Source organism: Neovison vison, chromosome 3, assembly GCF_020171115.1.
Source record: "Neovison vison isolate M4711 chromosome 3, ASM_NN_V1, whole genome shotgun sequence".
NCBI lineage: Eukaryota > Metazoa > Chordata > Mammalia > Carnivora > Mustelidae > Neogale > Neogale vison.
The window spans coordinates 57,600,423-57,613,980 of NC_058093.1; the positions used below are offsets into that span (position 1 = coordinate 57,600,423).

A 13,558-nucleotide genomic window follows, 5' to 3' on the forward strand; every position below is an offset into this window, starting at 1 on the left:
ATTTTTTCAGACAATCTATTGACCCTATACTTACTGTGTTTCCCACCTTCATGTGAGAGCATTTCTTTTGGTGTGGGAAGAAGGCCCCATTGTTACAGATGGCTGTGAAAGATAGGTTGAGTCCTTCTGTGTCTCCTAATACTTCCAGTTCCACCTCAGACCTCAGTTCCTTTAGTTAGTACATAAAGAGTTAAAATTACAACAAGAAAATACAACCAGAGGAATCTGTGAATCCTGTTCATTAAACTGCAAATGAATAAAATGAAATCGGGGCTAAAAGAAATTCACCATACCATCAATCAAGCAAGATAGCCAGCAAGACACACACACACACACACACACACACACACATGCACACACATGCACACATAGTGCACATATACACACCATGTTTTATTGAGTCTAAGAAGCCATCAATTATAAAATACACCATTATTTTATGACAATGACATTATGACATTCATGGCTTTGAAAATTATTTTACCCATTCCAGGGGATTTGGCAAATTCTCCAGCCCTGAGTAGCATTGCTTAGCATCCAGAGGCTTTTTTTTTTTTTTTTTTTTTTTTTTGCTTGTATCTCAGTAACACAATATAACAACAGCTTCCTTTACTTTTAAGTATCATCATTTCTTAGGTCCCATAAAGCAGCTGATTCTGCTTTGCGAGGAATGCCGAATTAAAGTCATTCCTTTGACAATGAATATTTGCTTCACTGATATCAAATTTATACCCTGCTGCTCTGTTTTGGTACATTGCTGCATATACAACAACTTTTCATTTCAATATCAAATCATAGTGCAATCTTTTTGAAAATATTTGAAAATGGCAATTATGCTCAACACCTATAGCACCAATAGTGTACTTAACAAATTGAGGTGACAACAACATAGAGAGCTAGGGCCAATTTCATATATTTGCCGTCAATGAATACTACATTGTGACTTCTACCCCGCATTTGTAAGACACCATTAATCATAAAACATATCCCAATTTTAGAGATGTTAAATGTGGGAGAAACTGTTCCTCAAAATCAATATTGGAATTTATTATGTACCCATTGTACATTTAATGTAGAGTTGGGTCTGGAGAATGAGTTTAAGACAGGATTTCTGCCCTCAGGATGATTATCATTTTGATGAGAAAAAAACAAATAAGATGGCACCAAGTAGAGCAGTCAACTTACAGGTCAATGAATGTACCATTAGGTTTAAAAAATTGTGTCATACAGATGCAAGTTTGGGACAGTTCAGAAAAGAGTGGTCAGTGAAGGCTAAAGTATTAGAAGTCCTTAATGGCTATGTTGGATGTGGATCTGTGGACAGGATGACAATGGTGTCTTGGGGGAAGGGACCAGGAGAGAGAAAGCTCAGTCCCCGAGGATATATAATGGGGAAAATTGGGGCTTAGATCCAGCCCAGACTCCTGCTGTCCTGGGAGACACCATACAACAAAGAGTCTTGAAGTTTGCAGAGATGACTTTAGACCTGTGGGAATCATTCCCTATAGCTTTAAAGTGGGGGTCCAATCTGCTGGAAATACAGCTGCAGGGAAGTTGTCAGGGAGGTGTGTGCAGGACAGACATTCGGTCTGTCGGACTTCCAGGTGAGGAGTTACGCAGACTGGAGTCAAGAAAGATGGGATGTTGTATTCACCCTAGCCTAAGGCACAGGGATCAGGCACCTGGGGTGGTTAGTGAATGTGATGATATAGATTGAAGAGAAAAGGACTAGATATGAAATATCTAGGTTATGACAGAGGAGAGCTAAGGGCAAGGTTTTCATGGGGGAAGATTGTCAGGGAAAAAGGAAGAAAGATTTATTTGTTATGGGGAAATCTAGTGTTATTATGTAAACTTTGTCTGTTCCTCTTTCTTTTATAAAATAAAAGTCTGTATTTGGAGGGAAAATTTATGAGAAATGAAAGCAATAAAACAATAAAAATAAATTGTAAAACACTATGAGTTGAGTAATACTTCAGTACATCTAAGATTTGAGTCCCTATCCTCCTCGAAATTTAAAAGCATATTCAGCTTCAGATTTTCCTTAACTATAATTTTGCCAACAGCTTAGTAAGATGACCCTATTTTCCTCCAAATTCTAAGTTGCTGACTAAATTCTAAGTCATTCTTCTTCTCTGCTTTTACATTTGCCCCATATCATCACTCCTTCAGTAAGTGGACATAAGGCTGATTTTTCAAAATATGGTCTTTTTTTTTATTTATTTGAGAGAGAGAGACAGTGAGAGAGAGAATGAGCGAGGAGAAGGTCAGAGAGCGAAGCAGACTCCCCATGGAGCTGGGAGCCTGATGTGGGACTGGATCCCGGGACTCCAGGATCACGCCCTGAGCCGGAGGCAGTCGTTCAACCAACTGCGCCACCCAGGCGTCCCCAAAATATGGTCTTGATCAGCGATTGAAGTGTCATTTCTCAGTCATAAAGATTATTTCTTTCATGTCTTAAGATTTCAAATTCTGCCAATTTAGCATTAAAATTTACTTTTTTTTAAAAGATTTTATTTATTTATTTGAGAGAGAATGAGTGAGAGAGAGCATGAGAGAGGAGAAGGTCAGAGGGAGAAGCAGACTCCCCAAGGAGCTGGGAGCCCGATGCGGGACTCGATCCTGGAAGTCCGGGGTTGTGACCTGAGCCGAAGGTAGTTGCTCAACCAACGGAGCCACCCAGGTGCCCTAAAATTTACTCTTTAAATCTGTTTCAACTAGTTACATTATAAGTTTATTTATCCAGAAAATATTTATTGACTTCCATGATGTGCCAAACACTGGCCTAGGTGCTTGGGAAGCAAAACCCACAAAGATAGCTGACCTTTTGTAGTTTATATGCCAGTGTGAAAAGTCAGAGAGGAAACAATATAATACATAAGAAAATTATGTAGCATGCCAAGAGGTGATAAATGCTATGTAAAACATTAGGGTGGGATAATGAAGATTAAGAGAGTGTGTGTAGGGGTATAGTCTGTGATTTTTAAAAAATTAATTAGAGTAGGATTCAGTAAGAATCCAGTAAGAAGGTTACATGTGAGGAATCAGCATGCCGATATCTGTCAAAAGAGTGGTTTAGGAAAAGGGTACAGTCAGTGCAAAGGCCCTAAGGCCAGAGTATGTCTGACTTGCTCTGGAAACAGAATAGCCAGGAGTCTAGAGTTGTTTTACTGGATCAGTTCTCTGATGGAGTAATAGAAGGTGAAGTCACAGAGGTAATGGGTGGAGGAGAACAGATCTGGTAGGGTCCTTATAGGTGGTTTTAAAGAATGTGGCAATTATTCTACATAAAATGAGAAAACAATTAGGGTTATGTATAAAAGAGTGTTATGACCTTACTTAATATTTTTAAAGGAAAAGTCTAGTGTGTGCGTGTGATTTGTGTGTGTTTTGTTGTTGTTGTTGCTTGTTTTTTGAACAGACTGTAGGAAACCAAAGGTGGAAATGAGAAATAGCATTTAGGAGGCTTTTGCAGTCATTAAAGTGAGTAAAAATGGTGGCTCCCATCAGGATGAAGGCAGTAGAGGCAGTGTCAGGATCAAATTATAAGCAATTTTGAAGGCAGAACCAGCATGATTTTCTGATGGATTAAATATTCATGATAAGAGAAAGAGGAGAGTCAAAGATCATTACAAGCTTTTTGGCCCTAGCAACATGAAGGATGGGATTACCATGAATTGAGAAGGAGAAAACTACTGGTGAAGTATGTTTAGGAGCATCCAGGTAATCCTCCTAAATTGCCAACTAAGATATCAACTGATTCCCAGACATCTGCACTTGGATGTCTCCTAGAGAAATATATATAGCTTGATTGCTGGGCAGCATCGAGGGTCTTTTTGAGGTCCATGATCATGAATTTAAAGCACGATTGTATGTTTTTCCCTTCCTGTTCAGCTGTGCAAGATAAATAGATAGTTGGGATTAACCAGGACCATGACTGGCCAAGCAACCCCAGTGGAGCCGTAAAGGGCATGGGAGGTGAGGGTGTTTCTACAGAATGATCGTAATGGTTGAATTTAAGCTGGGGGCCCAGGCACAAGAGGACATCAAGGGGATGAGGAACTGAAAAGAGAAGGTAGGGTCACTTGAATAAAAAGAGAGAGAGAGAGTAGGGTCAACTAATTGAAGATCCTGATGGGTTGGAAGAAATACTAGGGGAACTAGTATTTCTACTAGTTCCTAGTCACTACTAGGGGAGTGAGATGAAAAAGTAAGAAGTGGTGGGCAGGGATTGGATTGCACGAAGCTGAGATTATAGAGGAGTCTATTAGCAACAACAAAGGTTGAGGTATGACAAAAGAGGGGGACAAGGTCAATTTAGAAGAAGAGTTCAAGAAACAGAAGCCAGGGTACAAGAAGGAATATGTGTATACTGAAACTGAAATCATCAGGAGATAAAGCAGGAGTAACGTTAGAGATGGTGGCTTTAAGAGTCAGGAGCAAAAGAAGTGAGGGATAAGACCTTCATGTCTGTGAATTTGAAATTAGGAAGAGTGGGTGATGTAATCTGACCAAAATAAGGGTAATCTTAACACTGATATAATTGGAATATCATCTTGCAGATTTGGCCAGGAATATTTTCGTGTGAATTTCTCAAAGAAAGGACACAAATGTTTATATGTATATTTCATCCAATCATTCACTCATTTACCGAGCATCTACTATGAGCCAGACAAAACAAAACAAACCTAGTCACTTCCCTTCTGGAGCTTAAATGCTACTAGGAGAGCTTGCCAGGGGGAGCACTGATATTTTAGTATCTTTTATTACATGGTTAAGAAAGGAAGAAAATTAGGGAATGATGGTCAAATGAATACACATCTGGTATTTAAGGGTTTTAATGTCAATATGTCATTGTAAAACACTGAGCTGAAATTCATAGCCACTAATTATAAACAAACATTGTCTACCTCTGCCCCATCAGAAGTTAGTCAGAAGTATTTTCTCTCAATCTATTCTCTTTCCTTTCTATCTTTTTATAGACTTAAAAGAAATCAAGTTGATGGATCCCCATATTTTTTTTTATTTTTTATTTTTTAAAAATTTTGTAGAGGGGGAGGGACAGAAGGAGAGAAAGAATCCCAGCTTGGAGCCAGATCATGACTTGAGCGGAGACTCAAGAGTTGGTCACTTAACTGCCGGAGCCACCCAGGTGCCCCTGGGTCCCCATAATTTTAATGTCCTTTTAGAATACATTTAAAAATAACTGAACAGAAAAACATTTCGAACTAGTGCCAAGAGCTATCACATACTTCATTCAGTGAATCATGACGTTATAAAGTAACTCCAGAGCAAGATTATATAGTAGAAGAATAATAGACACTTCTTTATATTTTTGGATAGTAAAATAAGGACATGAGATGCACTTTAAATGTTTGATGCACTGATTCTATCACCTGTAAGTTATGTGGATGATTTGGGACCACAAAGTGAGACAGAAACCGAGACAGAGTCAGCAGGGACATGGACGGAGCTTGTCAAACAAGAGGAAGAAATGTTTTTGGCGTTCATGGTTTTCTAATTTGCTGAAATCCTTTGAAGATGTTAGTGGCCAGTGCTTCTGAGTGTTCTGGGTTAAAGAAAATTGAGTGTCTTCTAATGCAGTGGAGGATTGCCGTGTGATTTTATCTGATTCTACACTTAAAACTTTAATTACTGCATAAGAGGGAGGATGGTTTTTATAGTATTTTGTTGACAAGCTTTCCTGTCTGGAAGAATTTCAAGTATGAGCTAACGTGGTAGTTAATTTTTGATGTGAGCTAAGAAAACTGAAGTTTCTGAGGCTATAAGTTCAAAAAACCCCACCTCATCCTATCGTTTTAATGGACACATCTATTATTTTGTTCTCTGAGGAAATGTGTTTGAGAAGAAATACCTTGTTTTTCCCCTGTAAGGTGAGTTTCAAAATTGGTGGAATGTTGTCAAAATCAATGGGGAGTATTTTTTCAAAATGTGTAGCTCTTCTTTTCCTTAAATTTCTCCTAAGACGTCTGTGAACGGAATCTGTATACACCTATTTTTAAAAGCTTCCCAGATGATTCTGAAATATTTAGTTAGGGACACCTGGGTCAGTGTATGTTAAGTATTGGCATATAGTGCATGTAGGTCATTTATTTATAATTTCAAAACATCCAAAATTAAAATTTTATTTATTTGTTATTATGTAACTGCTGTTTAGAATAACTATTGGAGCTTTACTGCTTTATAAAAATTTACTTTTTTCATTCCTGTTCTAATTTAGAGCTTCCTTTTCACCTTTGTGCAGGTGCCTATGTGCCCGTGTATGTATTTTTTCTTTGTAAGTTAAAGCAGAAAAGGGAAATGGTACTTAGGAAACAAAATTTTAAAAAGAATTGGTAACTGGCCATCTACCATTGATTAATTAAGTTATGAAATAGGGACAAGGCAAGAGAAAATAGCAACCCTATAGTTATGTATTTTATTTTAAGGGAGGAATGCTGTCCTCTGGTACTAATTTATCAAGTCAAGGCAAAAAAAAATATGTCTATGTGTATAAACATATGTATATATGTCTCTCTCTCTATGTATATATCCACAAAAATGAAAAATTCCTTGGTTCTCAAAAGTAGAGAATCAACAAAGTCTTTGGTGCCTTTTTTCTCTTTGAGTCATGAGGTAGTCTTATGAAGCCTGTGGAGTTAGTTCTCCACATAGTTCTGTTACTCACTGCTGTTTTAAACTGAATTTTTTTTTTCTAAGCAGAGAAGAGGGGAGCTTAATCATAGAGCTCATGGAGCCTTTCAATAAAATTAAAATTTTGCTATTGGTTATTATTACAAAACTAACCTCAACTTTATGATCAAAGTTATGATTTTTCTACTTTCTGCCTCACCTTTCAGAAAGACTATCTGCAAATAAGGAGAACGAAATTGATATTTTGGCTGCATAAATGCAGAGAGATTTTCTTTGGATAAGTACTCCCTCCCCTAACAAATCCGAGAACATTTAACTGCCTAAAACACATCTTAGTTTTTGAATACCACAGAAATGCAAAAAAAAAAAAAAAAAGCCAACTATAAAATATCATACTTCATAAGCCGAGATGATCAGCTGGAGAATGTTTCCGGAGTCCTTTTGAAGTAGCCCAACTGTGGCTCCAGGAATGAGTTTTGCATAATTCTGTAAACAAAAAAGAATAAGTCAATCTTCTCCCTATAATCAAGAAATGGTAAGTGTGGGTTTCAGCCTGATGGTTGAGGTCACCTCTATTTAACTGGCTGGGGGAAACAGGATCCTGGTAATAAACCAGTGTTTCTCCTGAAACTGTGGTCCTGCCTGCTGCTCCTTCCTGTGCACAAGTGGGAAACGGACTGGCCAGAGTTGCCACTGGGAACATCAAGTGTGCGTGGTTGCCTTAGTCTAGAACTGTGATTTGTATCACAACTGGAGTCAAGTCTCAAATAATAATAGCACTTATATACTGTCTTCCATTTGCAGAACATCTTTTGTCCAAAAAATTCTGAGTGCGCTACCAGGAGCTATCTTCTCTTTTTTGGTAATGTTATGGAAACCCAAGTTCCACATTGGCCCCTCTCTGCCATCAGGTTGCTCTGTGAGTCTTTCAATCCAGGGGTCTTTAATTGTCAATCGCTTGATGGTGAAAAGGAGTGAGTTATTTGGAGGCTTGCAGTTAGCCCTCTTTCCCATGGTAATGAGCAGTCTTTTGGGGATGTCACCGTGGTGCTGGGGTTGACTGGAATTGATCTCCACTCAGCACAATGGAGTCAGTCAGAACCTATCTCTAAACCATCTGCATGCTCCCACCTGCAGAGAACTCATGTTAGTTCAGCAACACTCCAGGGATCAAGCAGGACCAGGGAATGAGGCATTGCAAAGAAGGGAATTTTCCAGACCGCTGAAAATGACCCCTCCCTTAAGTTTTATGTTTTAAAACTTATTTTCAAATGAAAAGTTTTGAAAGGATATGGCACACATCTCTGTTTTTAAATTCCCAAGCATACTTGGACTGTTTTCTTGAAGCAACAGTCATACTTATCAATATTAACCATAGCTCTATAATCATCAAATACTTCTACAATCCATGGGTAGATCACATTCATACCGAGTGGTCCCCAACTGCTATGCTTTTGCTTCTTTTCTTTGTTTTTAAATGGTTTCTATCTTCTCCTTGTTAAGCTGTAAGATATCACTCACCTACCAATTTTCACATTCATTCATTTACTGTTGCATTCAACACATATTAAGTAGGCTTGATATGTTGTGCTATGTCAAGAAGAGACAATCACTCTTTTTTTTTTTGTCAACTGTGGTCTCCTGAGTTGCTGTGTGTTGTGAAGACGGATGACTGAATTTATTAAAATGTCACATAGAGCCCGATGCGGGACTCGAATAAAATCTTAAAAAAAAAAAAAAAATTTAAAAATTTAAAATGTCACATAGAAAGAGAAATAAGTTTTGAGTGAAGGATTTAGGGCACCTTCTCTAATTCAAACATAATGGTAACTTGTCTTATTCCCAAGAAAATTTAAGTAGCTTAGAAGATGTACTATAAGACTAAGTTAGAATTAATAGTAATTAGTAGCTATAATCATGATATTAGGTAAACAGGGCAGGTCAAGGGGAGGCAAGGAGAGGAACAAATGAAGGCAGGGTGACATTAGAACACCAACATGTTCTATGAGGGCTCAGGCACTTGCTAGAGGTGGGTACCTGGGGTAACTCCAAGGTCTTTACCACTCTTACGTGGAAAAAGTGGGTGGTGCTTTTAATTGGTGGATTTTGTAATATTCCACTTATTTTAGTGTCTATGACTGTGTTTAAGTTTGAAGTTGATGGAAATCTGAACTCTTACAAGCGTCAGTTGTCACTCTGCCCTTACACTGCGTTTCATTTTTGAAGGGGTCACGGACAGTAATCCAGGTAACATTCCTCTCATAACCCGGTGCCCCACATCACCGCCCATGGGAGGTGGGCCCCACTCTGTTTCCCTGAGTCAGGGAGAACTTGTCAAATATGACGAAGGCACTGGTTCATTGACTTGCCTTTTCAAATAAACACATGTCAAAAGGGCCGTGAAGCATGAGACCTGTGGTTAACAGTGAATACTTAAATAGGAACTTGAATCTCACTCAAGGGGAGCTGGAATGTGTGTAAATTTGACTGGTCCCAAAAGTGAAGGCAAAAGGAAAATTTAAAGCTTGATGAAGAAAGGTTTGGATCTTCCTGAAAAAGAATGTCACAGCTCTTAGCTTTGCACAGAACTGCTAGCCTTGAAAAGTGCCCTGGTTTCTCCAAGGCCAAGGTATAAGGGGTACTTTCCACACGCACTAGTTCAAGTAGCCTCTAAATTTTGGGTTAATTTGTAGTTAACACAGCCAAATCCATCTACTTCCTAGAGCATAATTATGAACCTGCATGTGGTATGACATTTGCCATTTGGCTATTAGGACAAGTAGTTTAGCATTAATCGCCTTTGCTGATTGCTACTAGAGCAAGGGTATAAAGGAATTGGCAGCTAGTAGCAGTACCCTGTGATAACTCTGACAATTGTGTAGAGGAAAACTATTAATTAATTTCTGGATGCTGATTCCTCCCAAAAGCATTGCAAATAATTAACTGAAAACATGGACAATTTGGTTTCCTGATCTAACACTATAAAAAATTATACTTTAAGTCTTGTAGTATTATGATTACTGTAAATATCATGTGTCAAATGCCTTTCTTTCGTTAAAGCCCTAAAGTGCTATTATAAATTGTCCTGATTAAACATGTTTAATGTTAGAAAAAGGATAATTTTGCATGCCTGGATGTGATAAATTACAGCACTGTGACTGTAAAAGATAACTCTTGGTATTAGAAATGGTGAACTCTAAAAACATGATGTTTTATGAGTGATTAAAAATGCCAGCTCTTGGGCTTGAATTTCTTGGGCTTGAATTCCCTCTTATCTGCCCATGGATTATCCTAATTATGGCTTTTTCTCCCTCTCCTGCTACCATGCCACCCAGGAGTTCCCAAGGTTACTTTTCTCATTCATATTTGCAAAGTTGGCTTTTACCAATTGCCTTAGTTTTCTAAACTTCCTTCATCAAAACCTATTTATTTGCTTACTATGCTCCCATCTCAAAAAAAGATTTCCTATTTGTCCAACAGTTTGCATTTGCTCCTTAAAAATTTCCTCCTTGGGGCACCTGAGTGGCTCAGAGGGTTAGGCCTCTGCCTTCGGCTCAGGTCATGATCTCAGGGTCCTGGAATCGAGTCCCGCATTGGGCTCTCTGCTCAGCAGGAAGCCTGCTTCCCCCTCTCTCTCTCTGCCTCCCTTTCAGCCTACTTGTGATCTCTGTCTGTCAAATAAATAAATAAAATCTTTAAAAAAAAAAAAAATTTCCTCCTTGTCTAGGAAGAAGGATAAGAAGAGGACAGGGGGTGGGGGTTCTGTGCCTGGATGGCTCAGTCGTTAAGTGTCTGCCTTTGGCTTGGGTCATGATCCCAGGGTACTGGGATTGAGCCCTGCATCAGGCTCTCTGCTCAGCAGGGAGCCTGCTTCCCCCACCCCCACTTGTGATCTCTTTCTGTTAAATAAATAAATAAAATCTTTAAAATTTTTTTTAAAAATTAAAAAAAAAAAAAAAAAAAAAGAAGAGGACAGGGGGTCATTTAGTGGGCAGGCAACAAAGGATAGAGAGGAAAGTGCCTGAATTCACATCTGCACTCTGGGCTTCTCTCAGGAATGTCTCCAAAGTCAGGGCCTCTTGGTGTCTGGTTGCTAGAACAAACTCTCAGGTGTGTACTCCTGCTTTGTTGAGGGCAGTTGCATACCTGCCACTCCAGCTACCCACAGGCAGACTACTGGTTGGCTTTTTCTTCAAAGAAACTCAGGCTAAGGACCTTGGCAGATACTTGGCTGCTTTTGGTGCTAGAAGAGACATTCTGATGTGACCTGCATTCTTGCTTTGACTGCACTTCCGGTTGGGTTCACTCATCTCCAGGTTTATGCACTGGGAATATGGGAACTATATCCTTGCTGGACATCTTGAGTGAGTTTCTGTCTTAGATGGTTACCCTCCTGAACTCCTTCTGTCCTACCATTGTGCCATTTGTGCTGTGGTCTCAAAGACTCTTCACCACCTGAGACTCAGTAGCCACCATTTTATACAGAGCATGCTACATATGTCCCTCATCAGAGGGCAGAGAGGTTGACTTCCCATATATCTGCTAGCAGCCATTTTAGTAAAGAACGTGCGAAACCAAGCTACTGCTTGTCTTTACGCTTTATGCTTGCTTAACTCTTTCTGCAGAAGTTCATTAATATGGAGGGACTTTATGCTCAGCACCATTTATTTTCCATATTATATAATTAATCAACATCAGTATTTCTGGTCTTAAACTATATTACTAAATGTTTGCTAAAATACATTTAGTCAAAGTTTGGCTTGTAGAGATTGAGAACCTGTGATGTTATATAGTACGTCCACAAATATTTTCAGTAATATCTCACTATATATATGTATAGTCATTACCTTGTATATCTTCAATTAGTAGCTACTATTTGTCCATTTTCTCTCTCAGAAACTTTAATGGCAGTATAACACACATGCACAGCCTACAAGTAATAACTATACAAAATGAATATTTAAAAGTAAACAAATAGTATTCAATGAATATTTAAAAAGTAAACAAGCAAGTAATCACACCAAGATCAAGAAATAGAGCATAATCAGCCCTCTGGAATCCTCCCTTGTGCTGCTTCCCAGGATTACCACCCTTAAAAGACAGAACAGTGTTTACTGTTCTGACTTATTACTACAGAAGTCAGGGAAGATAATTTCATTGCCTTAAGGATAACAAAAATGGCTTAAGTAGGACACAAAAGTACTACCTATATAAGGGAAAGGATTGATAAACAGGACTTAAAATAGGGATTTCTGTCCTGAAAAGATGCCTTTAAGAGAGTAAAGAGGGACCTTTGAGTAGAAGAAAATATGTATAATACATACATCTGATTTGGCACCAGAATATCTAAACAACTCCTGCGTATCGACAAGGAAAAGACATCTGGGAAAAAACGGATATGCAAGTGGCAAAGGAGTATGGCAAAAATGTTCAACATCATTAATCATTAGAGAAATAGAATGAGATGCCAGTGTGCACCCACTAGAATATCTAAACTGTAAAAGAACTGATGATGCTTTCAAGTACTTTTCAGGGGGCATCTACACTGGGACAACTACTTTGGAGAACTGGCAGGAGCTGCCAGTGTTGAGTAAGAATATGGTCGATGGCTCTACAATCCCACTCCATGGTATGACCACTACAGAGCTGAACCAATGAGGTATGATTGCTCTGAGACAAACAAGTGCATAGAGATGCATTCATTCTTGTTGTCAAGAGGGTGATTTTGGTAATCAAGATGTCACCTACATTAGAGAAAGTACAGGTAATTCTTAAAGGGTCTTAGATCTTTCAGGTGTTTGGCTAATAAGGAATAATCAGTTCTTCCCTGGATTTCTTCTACTTGGGGATTGGACCCAGGGGAACTAAACACTGGAAAACTCCTCAGCCCTCACAGCACAGCCTGCTTCTTTTTGAATCTCCATCCTCAGGAGCTGGTTTGAGGACCAGGTCCTCATGATCTCTATTCACCAATTCAGAGGGCCTCACAATGAGATGGAGAGGTCCTCACCAGCCTCCTGGCCTCCCCATGCACCTCCTGCCTTCCCCATGCACCTCCTGCCTTTGGACACCTACGTCCTCAGGAACCCAGGGATTCTGGAGCATCTGTTATTGTGGGCACTCTGGGACAGCCTTGGGGAAGTAACAGAAACTCATAGGACAGGACAACCTTGCTCTTTAGGTCCTTAGTTTCATATAGTTCTTTGTTCTGGTACAATGAGCCCATAATGTGGATTGTCCTAAAGGTGCCCGGAGCTCACCTGTAGCCCACCATCATCTGGGAAAGAAGAACTAGAGCTAAGATTTGTGGTACCTGGTAGTTCCGTCTCTTTCATTCTTCCCACAAGCACTTTCATTCAGGTACCATCATTATCTCTGTTTTACTGCCAAGATATTGAAGCCCAGAGAATTTAGTTCGCTTGCCTGAGGACATCCAGCTTAGAAAGAGCTGGATTCATCTGCTCTGGTATTTTCTGCTCTGCTCTAGAACCAGATCCCTTAGCCAGGCCACTGACAGAAAGTGCCTGGCAATGATGGTTCTGGTCTGGTGATGTCATCGGTGAGCCTGAGAGATGTTAACAAATAAGTCTAAATTAACTGAATGTATTAGGTCCACAGGACTGCTATATCTAAGTGGGTGGCTTAACCCAACAGAAATTTGTTATCTCACGGTTCTGGAGGCCAGAAGTCCGAGATCAAGGTGTCAACAGGGTGCGCTTCCTTTGAAATCTGTGCTCGCCTCTTCCTAGCTTCTGGTGGTTGCTGGCAGTCCCTGATGGTCCTGGGCTTGGAGATGCATTCCCTTGAGTTTTCACCTCCATCCTCACATAGTCTTCTCTTTTCTAGGTCTCCAGCTCTGGGCCTCTTCTCTCCTTATAAGCACACCACTCATGTTGGATTAAGG

At 39.4% G+C, this 13,558-nt stretch overlaps 1 protein-coding gene across 6 annotated transcripts in view; it reads right to left on the reverse strand.

Annotated features, from left to right (window-relative positions):
• The window catches only part of ITGB6 (integrin subunit beta 6), a 126,441-nt gene that overhangs the window by 27,358 nt on the left and 85,525 nt on the right, over positions 1-13,558 (reverse strand). For all 6 annotated transcript variants that reach the window (XM_044242180.1, XM_044242181.1, XM_044242179.1 and 3 more), the window contains 2 exons: positions 7,051-7,140; positions 35-169 (listed from right to left, as the gene is read on the reverse strand). In XM_044242180.1, coding sequence (XP_044098115.1) covers positions 35-169; positions 7,051-7,140 — 225 coding nt within the window. The remainder of the gene's footprint in view (positions 1-34; positions 170-7,050; positions 7,141-13,558) is intronic.